This window comes from Eschscholzia californica, unplaced genomic scaffold (genome assembly GCF_041429995.1).
Source record: "Eschscholzia californica isolate CP2 unplaced genomic scaffold, dmEscCali1.0.p SCAF_3, whole genome shotgun sequence".
In the NCBI taxonomy this organism is placed as follows: Eukaryota; Viridiplantae; Streptophyta; class Magnoliopsida; order Ranunculales; family Papaveraceae; genus Eschscholzia; species Eschscholzia californica.
This window is the reverse complement of record NW_028238420.1, coordinates 40981532-40999483: the sequence shown is the minus strand read 5'-3', so window position 1 is coordinate 40999483 and position 17952 is coordinate 40981532. Positions and strand designations below refer to the sequence as shown.

At 36.7% G+C, this 17952-nt stretch overlaps 3 protein-coding genes across 3 annotated transcripts; 2 read left to right on the top strand and 1 right to left on the bottom strand.

Annotated features, from left to right (window-relative positions):
• Positions 1-4137: 4137 nt before the first annotated feature.
• LOC147550353 (uncharacterized) lies at positions 4138-4987 on the top strand (the record flags this gene model as incomplete). Its single annotated transcript, XM_086668449.1, has 3 exons — positions 4138-4218; positions 4456-4500; positions 4592-4987. Coding segments are annotated over 3 exons (522 nt in total), but the record flags the coding sequence as incomplete, so codon positions are not given.
• A 3481-nt stretch (positions 4988-8468) lies between these two features.
• Positions 8469-13310, top strand: LOC147550352 (methylsterol monooxygenase 2-2-like). Its single transcript, XM_086665993.1, has 7 exons — positions 8469-8901; positions 9610-9747; positions 11718-11863; positions 12080-12199; positions 12311-12523; positions 12648-12728; positions 13010-13310. The coding sequence occupies exons 1-7, from the start codon at positions 8872-8874 to the stop codon at positions 13092-13094; spliced, it is 813 nt and encodes a 270-aa protein (XP_086522119.1). The 5' UTR covers positions 8469-8871; the 3' UTR covers positions 13095-13310.
• LOC147550351 (putative protein phosphatase 2C 24) lies at positions 13238-16087 on the bottom strand. The gene is made up of 4 exons (XM_086665992.1): positions 15525-16087; positions 14814-15131; positions 14279-14384; positions 13238-14150 (listed from the first exon to the last, which is right to left on the bottom strand). Exons 1-4 carry the CDS (start codon positions 16026-16028, stop codon positions 13774-13776), a joined length of 1305 nt encoding a protein of 434 aa, XP_086522118.1. The 5' UTR covers positions 16029-16087; the 3' UTR covers positions 13238-13773.
• Positions 16088-17952: the final 1865 nt, after the last annotated feature.

Genomic DNA, 17952 nt, shown 5'->3' with positions numbered 1-17952 from the left:
TAATCTTGTCCGTCAGATTGTCTTTGGTATTTAAATAAAAATAAAGGCTTCTATGCTCCTAGCGACGATGCGCACGTGCAAAGTGCAAAGTGCAAAGTGCGGGCGCCTCTAAAGCGCCCAATGCGCCCTAAACGCCCATTCGCCCACGCGCGTGCGCGTGCGTGGTTTGCGTGGTGCAAACCACGCAAATCGTTGGACCTTTATTTCAGTCATATTATACTATGGGAGAGCAGCTTATTATAAACCCTACATATTCCTTTAACGTACCCGATATGGGACTTTCCTTAAATATTTCATATATTTCCATATTTAAACCAAAACTTCGAAAATTAATATCTTATTCATACGGAATCGGTTTTGAGCAAACCAAAGCTTGAAATTCAAGCCCTTGACGAGACGAACGCAACGGTACGTTATTTGAGTTGTTTCGACCAAGGGAACCTTGTCAAAAAGGCAAAAAACGCTCCTGCTGGAAAGTCGATTCCAACATCACTCCCCTCTAAATTCCCATATATGTATATATGTGTGTATATATATATATTAAGATATTAGTTTTATTTATATCTTTTGTTTCGTGAAAGAAGAAAAATGTTTATGATCCGTGGACTGCGGATCTGAAGAAGTGGGACAAATAACTAATACAATAAAAAATTAATTTATTTGGTTTTAGAACATGAAAATTAAAATGTTTGATAGATTAGTGTGAGATTTCTCCACATTCTTGAATTGGAATTTACAAATTTGGAGATGATACGTGTATCACCCGAGCTCACCGCTTACCTTTCAACAAAAAAAGAAGAAAAAAGGCTCACCGTTTACCGTACAACTTCATATAAGCCAAAGGACAACGTTATCATCTCGCATGTGCGAAATAACGAATTTGCTTCTTGTCCAGAAAGACAGTGTGCTAGATGATCCATGGATTTTCCCAAAACCCATCTGATAAAGAGCTTTAACCGAGAGTTTTGCAGGGAGAGAAGACAGGGGGGAGATTAAAAGACTTTGATTCATCTTATCTTTCTCAAAGTTCTTTTATATTTTATTTTGTTTCCTTTGATTCAGTCATTTCGGTAATGATAAATTGAAATTGTTTGTTTCTTCTTTTAGATTTTTTTTTTTGAATATTGATTGCAATGGTCATTACAAAGCCATTGCCGACTTACTACTGACCTGAAGTCCCACGAAATTAATGACCTAAAGTCCACATAAACTACTTTATTTAACCTGAGTTCAATATTCCTGGATTTACACTTTTATGGGATTGAACTTGGGACCTCCGCATTGCAGAGCAGATGCACTTACCAAGTGTGCTACCAGTTGTTGGCCTTCTTTGTAGATTGTTTTAGGGTTTTATTGTTTTTCTCTTTCAGTTGTTATAGATTAGTTTAATCTTTGAAGAAGCGAACTTATAGAAAATTCTAGATTTATAATTATTATAGTTTATAGTTTATCTCTCTAAATTGCTTTAGGGGTTTTTAGTTTCTCTATAAGTTTGATGAAATTTGATAAAGAAGACTTGTACAAAACGGAGATGCTACAATGACTTAGATGATGACATAATAACGCGGAGTACACTAAAAAACACTAAAAGACAAAAAAAATTCAAAGTTTGACTGCCGTGGGGGCCGTTTTTTTTTTATAAATGAGGAAACATGTCATCCTCTAACTACCAAATTCTAAGTCACTCTATCATTTTCCTATACAAAAAGGGAGATGCTACAATGACTTAGAGGATGACATAATGACGTGTAGTACACTAAAAGACAAAAAAAAATCCAAAGTTTGACTACCGTGGGGACCGCTTTTTTTGTTTTTTGGATTTTGCTTTTTCTTTCTAAAAATTATTTTATTATTTGAATAAGAAAACTTATGCAAAACTTGATTAGTTCACAGTAGTAGAATGTGACTCAACTAAATTTCTTTTAAATTAGTCTCTCAAACTCTTAAATGAAGATTAGGTGTTCACTATTTAGTCAAATCAGGGGTTCGCCTCCCCTGATTTGAAATCCAGTTTCCGCCTCTGAGCAAATCATTAATCATCTTCATTACAGATTTAATATAGAACCATACTTAATTTCATAGATGATAGACTTTATGAATATGTGTATTTTACATTCATATAACATAAAGAGAAGTATTGAACCCAAAGATAACAACATGAGAGAAAGAATGTGTGAGAAAAATCCCCATCGACAAGGGGAAATCTTGAAATGGAAATCATCAGCAGATGGTTGGCTAACGACTTTTCTCGACTAGAGGATAGGTACAGGATAGGAAGGTAACAATTGTGAAATGAGAGACAAAAGATAAAAAAAAATTATTTTGAAGTTTGGGTGATGGGCTTATAGTTTTAAGAGTTAAATTTAAAACATTAGATAAATATGAGGATCAAAATTTTCCCTTCTTTAAAAATTGAGAACCACATCGAACTTGTCTCTTCATTTTATCTACTATAAAACAGACAGAGGAAGTGAATGCATCACATATTAGGTTACATATGTAATCAATGATATAGACATATAATACAAAAATGGTGATATAAAAAATAAAAAATGACTAAGCCAATCATTCCATTACTATTAAATAAAGGGTTATTTCCCTAATGGCCCCCTACTTTGTGACCAGCTTCCTGCCTGGCCCCCTACTTTACAAGAAATACCCATATGGCCCCTTTCCGTTATAACACCGTTACTCTCTCTCTTCCATTTCTTTTCTCTCTCCTCCAGCATGTTTTCTCTCTCTGCCACCTCGTTAAACCAGCCACATCATCGTCTTCACCGGCCGGCAAAATTTCCGGCCGGCGACCTTCAAACTTTTTTTTTTTCTCTCTCTCTAAAAAAAAAAAATTTTAAAAAAAAAACCTCTCTCAATAAACTCCGGCGAAGGGAAACCTTCGCCGGAGCTAGGTCTGTTCATCACGAACAGACCAGATCTGGTCTGTTCGTGATGAACAGACCCTGATCTGGTCTGTTCGTGATGAACAGACCTAGCTCCGGCGAAGGTTTCCCTTCGCCGGAGTTTAGAGAGAGAGAGGTTTTTTTTTTTAGAGAGAGAGAGAAAAAAAAAAAAAAAATAAGTTTGAAGGTCGCCGGCCGGCGACCCTACCGGTGAAGACGATGATGTGGCTGGTTTAACGAGGTGGCAGAGAGAGAAAACATGCTGGAGGAGAGAGAAAAGAAATGGAAGAGAGAGAGTAACGGTGTTATAACGGAAGGGGGCCATATGGGTATTTCTTGTAAAGTAGGGGGCCAGGCAGGAAGCTGGTCACAAAGTAGGGGGTCATTAGGGAAATAACCCTTAAATAAAAGATAAACAAATATTGATTGTAAAGTTGTAAAGTTTGACGGATGGACTTAGGGCTGGGAAAACGGTCCGGGAACCCGGGACCCGGCCCGTTCCGCCCGGACCGTCTGAACCCGCAGACCGAAATGTACCCGAGCCGGGCTTACCCGGCCCGAGAGAATCGGGCTTATAGGGCGGGCCTCGGACATACCTTCAGTTCCGAGTCCCGGCCCGTTAGGTCCGTCCGTCAATCCGCCCGCGTCAATCCGCCCGCGTCAACCCGCCCGACAAGCCCTCATCTATTATAAAAACCCTCCCCAAGAGAGAAACCCTAGTAATCACTCTCTCCGCCTCTTTCTTTCTCTCTCTCTCCGCCTCTCTCTTTCTGCATCTCTCTCTGCCTCTCTATCCACATCTCTCTCTCTAACGAGTTACCTCCACGACTCTACTAGTAAGTTTCATCATGTATGAGACTATGATTCCATTAGTAATCAGAAAAGGTGAAAGATGATGTTGGTTTGTGTATACGCAGATGATCTAACGATCAAATGACGCGGTTAAGCCTTTCAACTCGTCTATAATACTATGACTCTAGTTGTTTGTTTGTTTTTTTGTTTTGATTTTTAAGGTATAATAGATCTCGACATCACCATTTGGTTATCTCTATGTGTTCTTATTTGATCAAACCAAACATTTGAGATGGTTAGGGTTTTTACTTTTGTTATTCCCTTTATGTATTATTTTGTTATTTCTGGAACAAACTCAACATGGTGGTGGGCTTTTGATTCTATTCTTCTTGGAAGAGAAGAAGAAGAAGAAGAAGAAGAATAGTGATAATGGTAAGAGTGAAAAAAAAACCTAACTCTAGAAGATTACATCTCTTTCCTTAACAATCCCACACATTATGACAACATTACCATCAAACATCTTAAACAGGTTCCTCTCTCTCTCTCTCTCTCTCTCTCTCTCTCTCTCTCTCTCTCTCTCTCTCTCTCTCTCTCTCTCTCTCTCTCTCTCTTCATCTCTCTCTCTCTCTCTAACTTATGGATTCATTCTTGTCTCTTAGAATATTGATTTGTATCTGGGTTTTCAAAGATAGATAAATTCATTTTCTTCATACCCATTCTCAAACAACATGTATAAAAATATATCTTCATTCTTATTTGGTTGCAGATCATTTACATGCATGGATTCAAGAAAATACACAATCAACCTAAGGTCCCTTAGATCATCAATCCCTACTCTGTAATTTCATTCTACTCGGATGGATGATGCCATAAATCAATAGTTTCTTATGTTTTTTTTTCAGAAGGATCTTTTAGATGCTTTGAGTTCAATACAAATGTTGGTTCCGACACGTTCGACAATCAAGGAGAAGAAGAAAACATGTTATTATTTGTCTTCTGCTGCTCTCTCCAAAAAGGAGGCCATAAGAGATATTGATGAGCTAGACTGGAAGGAATGTGCATTGCAATCTATTCAAACCCTAACTACAACTACTAATACTACTACTACCCAAGATGGTAATGATTATGAAGTTGAAGAGTACCCAACCACGACAATGAAAGGCAATGATCATCTAAAGTTGGATGAAATGAATGATGGTTGCAAGAAAAACACAGTCAAGAAGAGACGGAGGCGAAAGAAGAAGAATATTGTAGATATTGGGACATGGGGTGCCAAAAGGACTAGATATTTTAATTAATTATTGTTTTATTATTAAATTATTGTTTATTTTTTTTTTTTTAATAATTCATTAAAACCCGAGCCCGCCCGCCCCGAGCCCGTTGAAACCCGTTCGGGTAGCCGGGCTCGGACGGGCTACGGGCACTTCAAGTCTTTGATTTGCCCGGCCCGATCCGCCCGGCTCACTACCTCGGGCTCGGCTTATCCGAGCCCGATCCGCCCGAGCCCGACACTTGGTAACCCGAGCCCGCCCGATTCCCACCCCTAGATGGACTTATAGTTTTAGGGGCTAAATTAAACAAATGTTGGACAATAATTTCCCTTAATTAAAAATTGGAAGCCACAGGGAAATTATCTCTTCGTTTTATTACATAAAACAGACTGTGAATGCATCAGCATCACGTATTAGGTAACATATTAATCAATGATATAAGGTCACGGCTTTGGGGCATAAAGAAAAGTCTCCGGGGAATAAAGACTTCGGTCAACAAAATTTGACTGAAGGCGCTTCTTTATTTTAGGTCCAAAAAATGATTTTTTTGTTCTCTGACCCTTAATCTTCTTCTCTTCATGTATTTCTCTCTCTTCCCCTCTTCCGCTAAACTCCTGCTGCTCTCACTCATATACCTCCTCTAATATCAACACAAAAATGTTTTTTCTTCAGATATCGATGAAACAAAAGAATATGACCAAAACCCTAATTTTGAAAAATGTGAATAACAAAATCTCTTTATGAATTAATGATACCCGAAATTAAATTAATGGTGCTTCCAAGGTCTGGCGAATCGATGAAGCCGTCCAGATATCTTATAGCTTCTCAGATCGATCAATTAAGCATCAATTGAAGAACCTTGAAACCCTAAAGTACAATGTCTTCTCAAATCTGAAACCTTCGAATTTAGGGAAGCGAGATGGATATCGGCCATGGTGGGAAGCAAGATAAGAAGGGTTTTACTAGAAAGCTTTAAACCAATAGTGTTGATTTCAAACTATAATTGTTAAAGGGAAGCCATTGTTGAAGAGGACTTGCTTGTGATCTATTAAAAGCTTCCATCATACAAAGTGATCCATCAGATTTAAGTGGCTTTGCAGATAAGTGAGAAAATTTCATGGTTTGATCCCCCAAGAATTCCACCAGAGATTGAAGAGTTAGTAGGTTGAAAAAATATAAAGAACTTCCATGTTAGGAGATCAGTTAAAAACCCAAGAAGTTGTTCTTGCTCTTATTGCTTAAGAACTTCATCCTTCTTTTCTCAAATCCATGGAGGATCTCTTGTGGGCAGCAGGAGAGAGAAAGAATGAGACATATGAAGATCAGGGCCCTAAAAGCAATCAAGTCAATTTTTGTGACTAAAAGATAAATATGTTCCTAAAACTTTATTCTCCGGAGATTTTTTGTTATGCCCCAAAGCCGCGGCCATGATATAAACATATAATACAAAGATGGTGACTTAAAAATAGAAAAAAAAAACGAACCATTACATTACCATTAAACAAAGGATAAAAGATTATGGACTCTAAAGTAATTCCCAAAGTAGGAGTAGAAAACTAATCTAGTGTGGTATCATTGTTACTTTGTTAGGGGAGACCAGTTTTGATGAAAATTGTGGCACTAATGAAGGGAAGGTGTTTCAACCAAATTCGTCAAAATGATATTATCGAGAATAAGTGAAGAAAACAAAAAATATTTCATAATTATTATTTAAGTAAAAATTCTTTATGAAGACCTGTCATTTTGTTAACAAATTCTTTTATTTTTTTCATTAAACTTTGAATTTTATATAACTTTTTCTTGAGATATCTTTATTTAACTACCACAACATTGTTTTTTTTTTTATGAAATCCACAACATTGTTTTGGATATCCAAATTAGGTTTTGAATTGGAGAGATCGTACGAAAAAACTTTAAATGTCTTATGTGGCTCTTACTGTTTTTTGGATTGAGTGTTTCATTAGAGATGCTAAAAAACGGGGTGTTTTTTTTTTCGAATCCGACAAGTGTCCAGTAGCAGGCGTTCTGGGTATACATTTTAATTGGGTCACACATAGGGGTGGGAATCGGGTGATCACGGGCTTAATCCCTCATCGGATCGAATCAGACTGGTCGAACTGTAGAATTTTATGATCATTAATATTATCTAATAGATTTAGGCGGGGAATTTTAAAATCTTAACGTCTAAAACCCGCCCAAGACTCTCAAATTTTTTCGAGTTTATCGGGTATGTGACAGTTTAAGTTCTGATTTACGCTATTCAAAAGAGGCACCTTAACCTGCTACTCAAGAGAGCAGCAACTTCCAATGTTGTCGACATGAACAATGCCAAGGCCTAGTAGGTCACTTGAGCTTAATGAAAATTTGAGAAGTTTGACCGTTTTAAAAAATAACATCCTAACATGTCTTATATCTTTACGATGCGAGATGTACCCACTTTTATCCCCTGCATACCCTTGGACGAGCGGACTTTAATGAGTGAGTGATGTTAGAAAGATACTATCAAGTCGGGTTGAGGCTCGGGCGGGATGTAGGGTAGTAGTTTGGGTTTACCAAACCTAGCGAGTTTATTTTATCATGGTGGTCGGGTTAGACCATCTTTAGGTTTCAGATGTACTCTAACGGTCTCAGGTGTCTGATGATGTCAAAATATATCCTTCCGCTATCATTCAGGATGAGAGACTGCTTTGTTGAATCTTGAACAGCTCCTCACGAACTGGAGGGGGAGGAGGAACCTGCAAAAAAACTTAGAAACCTCTTCGAAGTTCAAGTCAGTTAGGATGTTCTTGCAGTTAAAATTAATGAATATTGAGTGATCCAAATTTAGGAATTGGACCTCTGATTGATGGTATCCGTTGTTGATACCGTATTTGTGATTGTGCCTTGTTCAAGGCGAGTTCATTGTCTTTTAAACGTTTATTTAGCTGACTGTCGATAGACGACGTTGATGATCCTTGAAATCCACCATATTGTATTGAAATTACTATTTCATAGTCTTGAGATATTAGGTTTCTTCTTTGAGTATCATTTATATTTGAAAGGTGCAAGTTCCTTTATATTAGGATATCTGGTATTTAGGATAGATCGAGTTTTCGATGTTATGGATTGCGTGGAGAAAGGACCTCCTCGTGGGACATTTGTATCTTGAGTTTATTTAATACTTAAGATCTTTAGACAATATCAAGAATTAAATCGGTAAAGCATTTTTTTTTAGAATAAATCGGTAAAGCATTAGACATGCTTCTATCCCCTATATTTCGGATTGAGGTATCAACTCCACTTACACGGACTCCATTTGTCTTCTTAAAAAAATCATAGTATAGACCTAGTTGTATTTGAGCGAAAACAAGACTTATGCTTCTACGACACTCGTAATGACGCCCAATTTTGAGTTTAAGTGGCAGAGTTATTTCCGATTCTTCCTTTATATTGACTTGTCACATGTTGTTCTATTATATCTTTTGTTTTTTTATTTATTGAAGTCAATTGATGATCATTTTTGGTCATCAGTGTCTATGAAAGGTTTCAGGTTGGTGGACTTTTTCCAAGTCCTGGCGAATTAGGCAAATCTTGGAGATGTAACGCTACGTACACCAACAGCAAACTTCCCCTTCCGTTGAGGACGGCACGGGATATTCTATTCTTGTATTTCCTCCGCTTTAAACAAACCAGAAAATAAAAAGGTATGATACGAGGAGGCCCCACGCCACCCATCACTCTATCACTCTCTTTCTCTCTCTTACGCCCTTCCCCCTCGTGGTTGATAGCCATAGACGAGAGAGAGAGAGAGAAAACTTACAGCCAGAAAACTAGAGAGAGAAAGAGAGAGAGAAGGGTGACGTCGTGACTTTTTCCGATTTCAATCAGGCTTCGTCAACAACGCCGCTGATACGAGCTTCTCTCCTCGGTTCATGGCGGCCCTTCTCGAATCTGGTTGGCTGGTACTATTCATACTCTCTCTCTCTCTCTCTATATCTCCTTTTGCTTCATTCGCCTTAACTTATTGCGATTACTTCAATCTTCTTCTATTTCTCTCATTATCATGTTGATTTAATCTGTGACTTTGATTTTCCGTATTTGCAATTTTTTATTCGTTAAGGCATTTGTTAGATTTGGATCTGTGGATTTGTGGATCAATTGAGGAACATTTGTTACTGTTGGAACAAATAGGGATTCTAATTTGTTTTTTTCTTTCGAAATGATTGTTGTGTTTGGTGATTTTCCAGATTGAGCATTTTGATTTTGTTGTATTATTTGACATGCAGTTCAATTTACATGCCACATTGTGAAATTGAAGAGAAATTGATTTGATTTGTCCTTTTCTATTAGTCAATTTAGATTGATATTATCATATAGAAAACATTCTTGAATCAATTTGGACTAAAATTGGTTCTCAGATCCACCTAACTGAATTGATACGGTTTGATTCTGTGTTCTCAGTAGTTTATTCAATGGGAATTTTGTTAATCTGATTTAAAAATAAAATTGGTTTCTTCAGTCACCTAAGAACCAGTTTGATTCGAGTTCTCGATTCACCATAGAAACTCTCATGGGTTTTATGTAATGCTTCTCTTATGTTAAAACTTGATCATCTCAATTGTTATGATAATTCTGTTCAGATTATAAAACTCTTATTGTTGTTGATGCAGTATTTGATCACTCATTTTAGTGATTTTCAATTGGCTTCTCTGGGGACTTTCTTTCTTCATGAAAGTGTTTTTTTCTTATCTGGACTTCCTTTTTTATTTCTTGAGAGGTCGGGATTCCTGAGCAAGTACAAGATTCAGGTTTGTTCTTTTTGTTGTTCGTTAAATGATTAAAAATGTGTTGAGATAATCGCTTCCTGCAAGTTATTAGCCTCTATGGTTGATGTGGTTGAAGTTTATATTGTACCTTACTATGCGTGGCTAGGATGCAAATTGTTCCATATACCAGTTTTCTTCTTCTTCTAGATATTACATGTTTTCTATAATCACGGCATGTCACTTTCGACATGGATGTAGGCCTATAGTTATTGTTCTTGTTGAGTACATCGTACCTTTTACATCCATTAGAATCTAATGCTTTTGCTGCATTAGGACGGCAAATAATTTAGACTAACATCAAGGGCGGAGTCAGGGTGGGGCGAACCCTGGCTCTAGTCTAAGGTGGAAATGTAGTATAAATGCGACCCCTTGCATTAATATGACAGAATTTGGAGTCAGTCAAAGTTGAGTGCGCCAAAGGTCACACGATTGAATCCTAGGTGGCTACAATTTCTTGTTATCGTTTTTTAAGCTAATTTGATGTTGACCCCCTGTATTTTGCCAACTTTTATATTGGCTCCAACTTATGCCCTCTACTTGTTACTATATTGTTTTTTAGTCAGTCTTTTGCTATCTCTTTTTCTTAGATTTTATCCAAACTATGTTAATTTCATATTTTTGTCTCCAAATTACCTATCACATCTATTACTTCTTTGTATAAGAATAAACGTATAAAAGATTTGTTTCTTTTCGGGTCATCTTCAATCATCATTGAAACTTTATGTGAATCTTATTTATTCTTATGTGAAGGCTTGAAATAATTTATTTTGGATTGAAAATTCAGATATATCTAGAATAATGATAGAAAAATAATATATTCACCAAAAAAATGTCTTTAAATTATATTTTTACTATTACCTTTACGTTGCAATTGAAAATATACTCTAGTAAGTCTAGGTTAGGCAGCGGTCACTTGAAATTCGTCACTTCCTTTTTTAGCAGATAGGTATAAACAAAATTCAGGAGTTTGAACACTCTTATGCAAATAGTGCACAAAAGCTAACAGAATTTCAACTCAAGGTTAATTCCTGGAAAGATTACTTTCTTGCCCAAGTCTTGCCTTGGCTTTACAAGTATAAATTTGTTTGAAAAAAAGTAATATAATGATATTATCGTGTTTGACCTTTTCTTCTGAAGATCACCATGTTTCTGGTCTCCAGAGGGCCCAAGCCGCTTTCCCATTTTTTCAGAGCTCTTTGCCATCACTTGAAAAGTTTTTATTTACTTCATTACTTGGGTGTTTTTCTCGGTAGATCTAATTTGAGCCCTAGTTTCTACATCAAATTTTTTGATCTTGTATAGGGGTCTGAGAGTTAGCAAACGGACAATAATAGTCACTGAAGGTCGAGAGAAGTGTCCTATCCACTCAATAGTTCAAATATCTTCCGCATCATGATGTGTTTGAAGTTCACATTATTCACTTAACTTATCTTGACACAACTTAACCAGCTTATGGCAATGATGTCAGGACATAAGATTACATTGCCGTATTTCGTAAAACAACGTTCACAGTGAAAATAATCGTAGGCCATTGTTTCTACGTAGATATTAAAAAGGATAGGAGCCTAGGCATCTGTAGGAGTTTAGAATTGACAATTTATTCTTCCTTCCCATGTCCACTCTTCCTCGTATATTAGAGCTTTCTCCAGATTACGTAACAAGAATTAAAAGACATGCTGGAAAAGAATAAGCTTAATCCTTCTTGTCCAAGTTACTTTTCTTGTACGTGAATTATCAATTTATAAGAAACCCTTATTTGGTTGTACCTCCATTATCTATTAGTAAGTTAGATTAGGACCTAGAATTGGTAGTACACCTTGTTTTTGAGTAACATGCCTCCTAAACTAACCTACAAGCTTTTGCCATCTGATGTTCTCGCTACAAAGTACTTCATTAGCTATATGCTGAACTTCTCTTAAGTTTATGATGAGTTTTTTTTTTTCCTTTTGTAGGCAAAGAATAACAGCCCTGCTGCTCAAGGGAAATGTATCACACGCCTATTGCTTTATCATTTTGGTGTGAACCTTCCGCTTGTGATTCTGTCGAACCCTGTCTTCAAATATATGGGCATGCGAAGCAGTCTTCCATTGCCGTCCTGGTATTTTCAGGTTCTTTAGACATTGAAATCATATGTTTAATGGTTTCCGTAAAGCGTCTTAAGGAATGCTTTAACTGTTTCTGTGAATAAATACGAGATTTATAGTTACCAAAATATGATGATCGTAGAACTTCCTGTTTGAAGTGATTGTGCATTCATACTTGTCTTCCTATATATTTTCTTATTATGATTAATTAATTTTTTTTCTTAATTTAGGAAAGTAGTTTTGCTGCAAATAATTTTCTTCTTCATCGTTGAAGATTTTGTGTTCTATTGGGGGCATAGGATCCTACATACAAAATGGTTATATAAGCATGTCCACAGCATACATCATGAGTAAGTTAGCAAACAATGCTTGTTATAGAAAAAAGTTTGTAAAGCTACATTTTGGTTACTTCCTTCTCTAGGTGACTAGGCGCCATTACATGTTTAGTGCATCATGTGCAGATATGCTACACCGTTCGGGTTGACTTCTGAATATGCTCATCCTGCTGAGATTTTATTTCTCGGGTTTGCCACCGTAAGTGGTCCTGCAATCGTAGGGCCTCATCTATTTACACTCTGGTTGTGGGTGGTATTAAGAGTTTTGGAAACAGTAGAGGCACATTGTGGTTACCATTTCCCATGGAGCCTCTCGAACTTTTTACCTCTATATGGAGGGTAAGTCGATCATGAGCCCATACTTGTTGTTTACCTGTCATTTTTTTTCCGTTCTATTTCTTCTTTGTGTAAGCTTACTGCCTCTATATTTTCCTTCATCAACCTCTAATTTTAATATTTGCAGTTCTGATTTTCATGACTATCACCACCGTTTGCTCTATACAAAGTCTGGCAACTACTCATCGACATTTGTGTACATGGACTGGTGAGTTTCTTTGTCCTTTACCCTATCCAGCATTAACTTATTTGAACAGATATATTGCCTTCATTCACATGTGCATCTTGGGTTCATAATTTGTAATTCGAGCAAGAGTACCGTTTTCTTCTAGTTTAAGCTTACATATTTATGTTTACTCGTGTTATAGATCTAGGAATCCTATATATTTCACTCCAACATATGTTGTTTTTGGTGGTTACGAAATTGGAAATACTAGGTCTTATGCCGACGAGGAGGTGTTTAACTATTGAACTTGGTTAATATTACAGGGTATTTGGCACAGACAAGGGTTATAGAAAATTGAAGGAACTCCAGAAGACTGAAGACGAGACCGATGGCAAGAAAATGCATTAGAAGCATAGCATTTTTTCCGTATGGTATCAAGAGGATTGATCTACATCTCATAGAAGGTTTCTCTCTTTCACCCCGCCGCTTATTCATGTTAAATTTGTTTCCCTGTGATTGGCAAGTAGTGATTCAAGGTGTGCACCAATGTGTAATCACAGCTTCTCTGAATGATTATTGTTTGCTCCCCCATATATCACATAAATAGAAGCTTATTTGCTTTTACATCTCTCTCTCTCTCTCTCTCTAGTTTTTTATGTACATCTTGGGAGGTACACAACATTTATACCTAGATTGATAGTTGCAGAAAACTGCAATTCGGATACCCTTGATTTCTATGAAAACTTGAAAAGTTGAAAACTAAACTACCTCTGTTCTCCTAGCTGTGAAATTGAACGGGGTACACAGTAAAGTCTGATTCCATTCTCACGAAAATAAAGATTACTCAGCTTGTTCTTCATAAAACTTAAACTTACTATCTAGATCATTTCCTCCCTTTGTACAACTTAACCAAAATTTGCTCTACTCCGAGGCTGCAACTATAGAGAACTGCTCCGTTGTTTGTTTTCTTCTAACTCAGCTCTAAATTCTGATTTGACTTGCGCCAAATTTCAGACTCTTCATGGTGTTCGATTTTTCTGAATAGCTTGTCCGGTTAAATTTTGGTCTATAAGTTCCCCTAGTTTCTTCACATGGGGATCCTCCTGAGATTGACTACCACAACACTGACATTGTCGGCACTCCGGCGAGCCAAAGCCAGCTTAGTCAGTAGCATAGCTGCGTCTAAGCAGGCCTTGTCTGGATTCTCTCCTCCACACACAGAGGAGGATGAAGACGCTGGAGATAGGACTAGGCCTTGACCGCCCTCGGAGGAGGATGAAGACGATTGAGATACGACTGGGCCTTGGCCTTTTAAGCACATTCGCACTATATCACAAGCAGTGTTGTTTGATACAACGTCCCACAGTCCGTCACTGGCTAGTATCAAGCACTCGTCTTCTTCACTTCTCTCTGTTATTGTTATCTCAGGATTTGAACTCACATATGGTTTCAAATAACTGTCCCCTGTTCACCCATTGCAAACCGAAAAAAAAACTCAGACTAGAAAACTTGTATTTCTTCCGACTGCGAAATCTAGTAAGAGAAAGTAAATGAAATTACTAGTTTAGACAGAGATAGAAGGAGCCGCTTACCTATAGCTCTTGACATGGCTAGAACTCCAAGTACACGTGGACCATCCCAATAGATCACACGGCCACCAGCGTCTTGGATTCGGAGTTGCTCTTCCGGCAGATCTGGCTGTTATTAACAATACATATTGAGAGACGCCAGGTTAGAAGCTATTCAAATTTCTGTTAGATGAAGTCTGACTTGATTGGCCTCATATTTAGGTGTTCGTTTTTCGAGGTTCGGTTTGAAATTTATTGAGGCATGAACTAACTCGAGTTAGATTTCAGAATGCTTGTTCTTGTCTGACTCGCAAGTGAGAGACTCGAGCCACTTCAGTCGTTTGATCAAAATCGACTTAGGTCGATCGAAATCTGAGCAGAGGCCTTAACAGACTCAACTTAGATTTCAAAATGTTTCCTTTTGTCCAACTTCTGAGTCACAGACTAGTGGTATCTCATTTGTCTGAACAACTGATTTTGAATCCATTCGAGCTAGACGAGTCGGATTCAGATTAATGAAAAAAAAACGAGGACACGCGTTTTACATGTCGTTCATTACCTTATGATCAGTAGAGAGAGGCACTGGTCCACCGCTGCGGCAAAGGACAGCTCGAGAATCACCACAGTTAGCAACAACAATTTTATCAGGAGTAACAATGGAAACTACAGCAGTAGATCCGACTGCATCACACTGAGGTATCTGTAAATCACATCTGCAACTTGTTCTAGGTACATCGCCTCGACACCCTACAACTTCTTCATCCATACGATAGAAACTTCTCTCCATTGTTTCCTTCCATTCTACTACTGATTCGTCTCCATTTTCAATCTCTTCCTTCACCAACTCATGCATTCTTTCTTTGCAAGTCATTGCTACCTACAATTTTAAAAAACAAATTAAATCAAAGGAAACCCTAGATTCTCTGTTTTGAATAACTTAGGGGTTAGCAAAAATGTGTTGAACCTGAGACCTCCGGATTACCGAATTTGTCCCACCAATCTTAAGTCATATTATTGTGTATAGTATTATTATTACGTAACAAACCATTTAAAAATTCAAATAGTTGAATATTCTACAATAATATATACTCCCTACTTAAAAAAATTGAACTTGTCCAACTGGAGGTGTAAGTTGTAACCTAGAGTTTTGAATCAATTAGATCAACCAACTAATTACCCGAGCCAGTTAAGCTAAAAATGGTCGGCAACAGACAGATGCCAATTCTGATAGGACCAAAATTATATTGACATTAATTAATTTAATACTTACATGAGAACATCCATGACCATCATAAAGTCCAAAGAAATGCAATTTAGAATAATTCTGATGTTTTTCCCGGCAAAAAGACGGATGAATAGATACAGCATCTTCCATTTCTCTTCTCCGGCCACAAACAGCGGCAGCACCGAACTTAGGACACTGATCAGAAACAGTACTTAAACTCTGATCTGAACTCATATTTTCATTCAAATCAATCTTTGATCGATTCTCATCAGTCTCACCTGAACCTCCATATAATACGCACTTGATAGTACTGTTTTTGAAATCATCAAGCGGCGGTTGAGAAGATAGGTTATTGTTTTGTAATTTGATCCGTTTAGTTTTACTACCTTCAAGAGGTGGTGGTAATGGTGGTTGTGGAATTAGGGCTGAATCAGGGATGAGCTTATTACATCGTCTGATTTGCATTCTCTTACGTCTAGCAACTCGTGAACTTGGATTACGAACTGATACTTCGTCGTCGTTGCCAATCTCGTAACAGATATCCGCCATTACAGGGTAATTAAATTTTCTCTCTCTCTCTCTAGTTGATTGTTTTCTCTCTCTAGAAATGAAGTGAAGTTGGGAAGCACGCGAGTAGTATTTGGAACTGAGGAGTTCTGACTACGGTCAGAATAACGTCACATCAAGGGCTGCCCGTTATAATATTTACACCGTTCATCGGCAATTAGTCGTTCAACTTGACGTTAAACACGTGTAACAGATATTCTGGTTTGTTACACGTGGTCCAATTGTACACGTAGACGTAGACTACAAGGAGTTTTTCAGTTGACACGTATACTGTCGTGGAAGGCCTTTGATGGATTTTATCTCGGAATGATTAGAAAATTCTACGAATTAAAAAGAAAAATTAGAGTGGATTACTTGATTATTTGACATAAACTCCGAAAATTTAGAGGTCAAGATTATTGATTTTGGATTACTAAAGGTACAAGTAGTGTAATAAGTTTGTCGAACTTTGGCGTCTTTCATGTTGGACGGTCTATTTAATTGTTGGTTTAACTTAGACAGTTGTTGACTTTTAGGTGATTTTATTTTGTTAGATTTTTAGTTTCTTTCATGTTGCTCGATTTTAAGCTTCTTTCATTATTGATTTAACTTAAGTAGTTATTGTTCTTAAAAAAAAAAAACTTAAGTAGTTATTGTGCTTATTACATCTTCACGATGTATCAATATTTTGTAACGACTAATGTAGATCGTCATCGATTTCTAGAAAAACAATTAGATTAATTTGTGCTGGTTTGCTTTTAATGATTTCTGATTAACTCCTTAGATCACAACAATTTGGGTCCACGGGTCTTAGGCTAAAGTAAAATTCAAAAAGAGATTAAGATCCAATCTTTCTGGAAAATAGGATTTTAGTCCTTTCCCTTTTGGAAGAAACATTTTTGATACATAATGTGTTATGTATCAACACATATAAAACAAATGAGATAAAATATGAAACTTTAACAGTAAATAACACGTTATTTATGAAACAAAACAAAACAAAAATCAATAAACAGAAAAACACTGTAACTCTGGCATCTAGACATATTTTAACTATACTAAATGTGTTTCCTTGTAAAAGTATACGTAATTGATATTAAATAACGTTTATATTGCGAAACAGATAGTAAGTTTGAAATCAATCGGAAAAAATCTAAGAAAAAAAAAAGAAAGAGAATTTTGGAGATTGGTTTTCAAAAGTGAGTTTTTTCTCATATAAAATGTTATAATAAGTATTATGATTAAATAGAATTGATAGTGATCTATTTTTTATAAAGATAGGTAAATTTAGACTAAATATCTATTATAATTATTATTTTAGTTAAAATCTTATATTAATATTCGGGTGGATTAAATTTATGTTTAGGTGTAGAGTTTTAGACGGGAAACTCAAAAATTAATATTTGTTTTAGGTATACTTATTGATTAAATCATAGATCACAACAAATAATGCAATTTTCTTTTTATCTAGAATCTACGTATGCCATTACTTTTTTTTTTTTTTTATTATGAAATACCTATGGCATTACTCTGTGACATCATGTTTTAATAGTATTTCTTATTCATGAAGATATTTTGTAGAATATTGGGCGGTATTTAATGTGAGCGGAAAGAGAGTGAATCAGATCGTGAATACGAGGTAGGCAGGTTAGGTAGCATTTATTATCAGTCATATAATGGGTCCCACAACTGAGTCCTGAGAGAGAGAGAGGTCAATCTGGTGGTGTGAGAAGTCACAGCGGGGTCCCACAGAGGTGTATGAGTCCGTTAGAATTGGTGACACGTTTAAGTCTTTTAAGCGTTGGGGTTAGGGGTTGTTTTCCTTACAGAGAATACGGGGATAAAGATGGAATCGAAGAAAAGTAAGGCGGCAAGATATCTTAACGTCTGTAAACGGTGCATTTTCTTTATCTCTTTAAATTTTGTC

Excerpts from the sequence above, each read along its gene's own strand:
- LOC147550351 (XM_086665992.1), bottom strand. The coding sequence starts at position 16,028 with ATGGCGGATATCTGTTACGAGATTGGCAACGACGACGAAGTATCAGTT. Across the intron at positions 14,385-14,813 it reads CTCTCTCTACTGATCATAAG|CCAGATCTGCCGGAAGAGCA; the intron begins GTAATGAACGAC and ends TGTTAATAACAG. Across the intron at positions 14,151-14,278 it reads AGCCATGTCAAGAGCTATAG|GGGACAGTTATTTGAAACCA; the intron begins GTAAGCGGCTCC and ends ATGGGTGAACAG.
- LOC147550352 (XM_086665993.1), top strand. The coding sequence starts at position 8,872 with ATGGCGGCCCTTCTCGAATCTGGTTGGCTG. Across the intron at positions 9,748-11,717 it reads TGAGCAAGTACAAGATTCAG|GCAAAGAATAACAGCCCTGC; the intron begins GTTTGTTCTTTT and ends TTCCTTTTGTAG. Across the intron at positions 11,864-12,079 it reads AGTCTTCCATTGCCGTCCTG|GAAAGTAGTTTTGCTGCAAA; the intron begins GTATTTTCAGGT and ends TTCTTAATTTAG.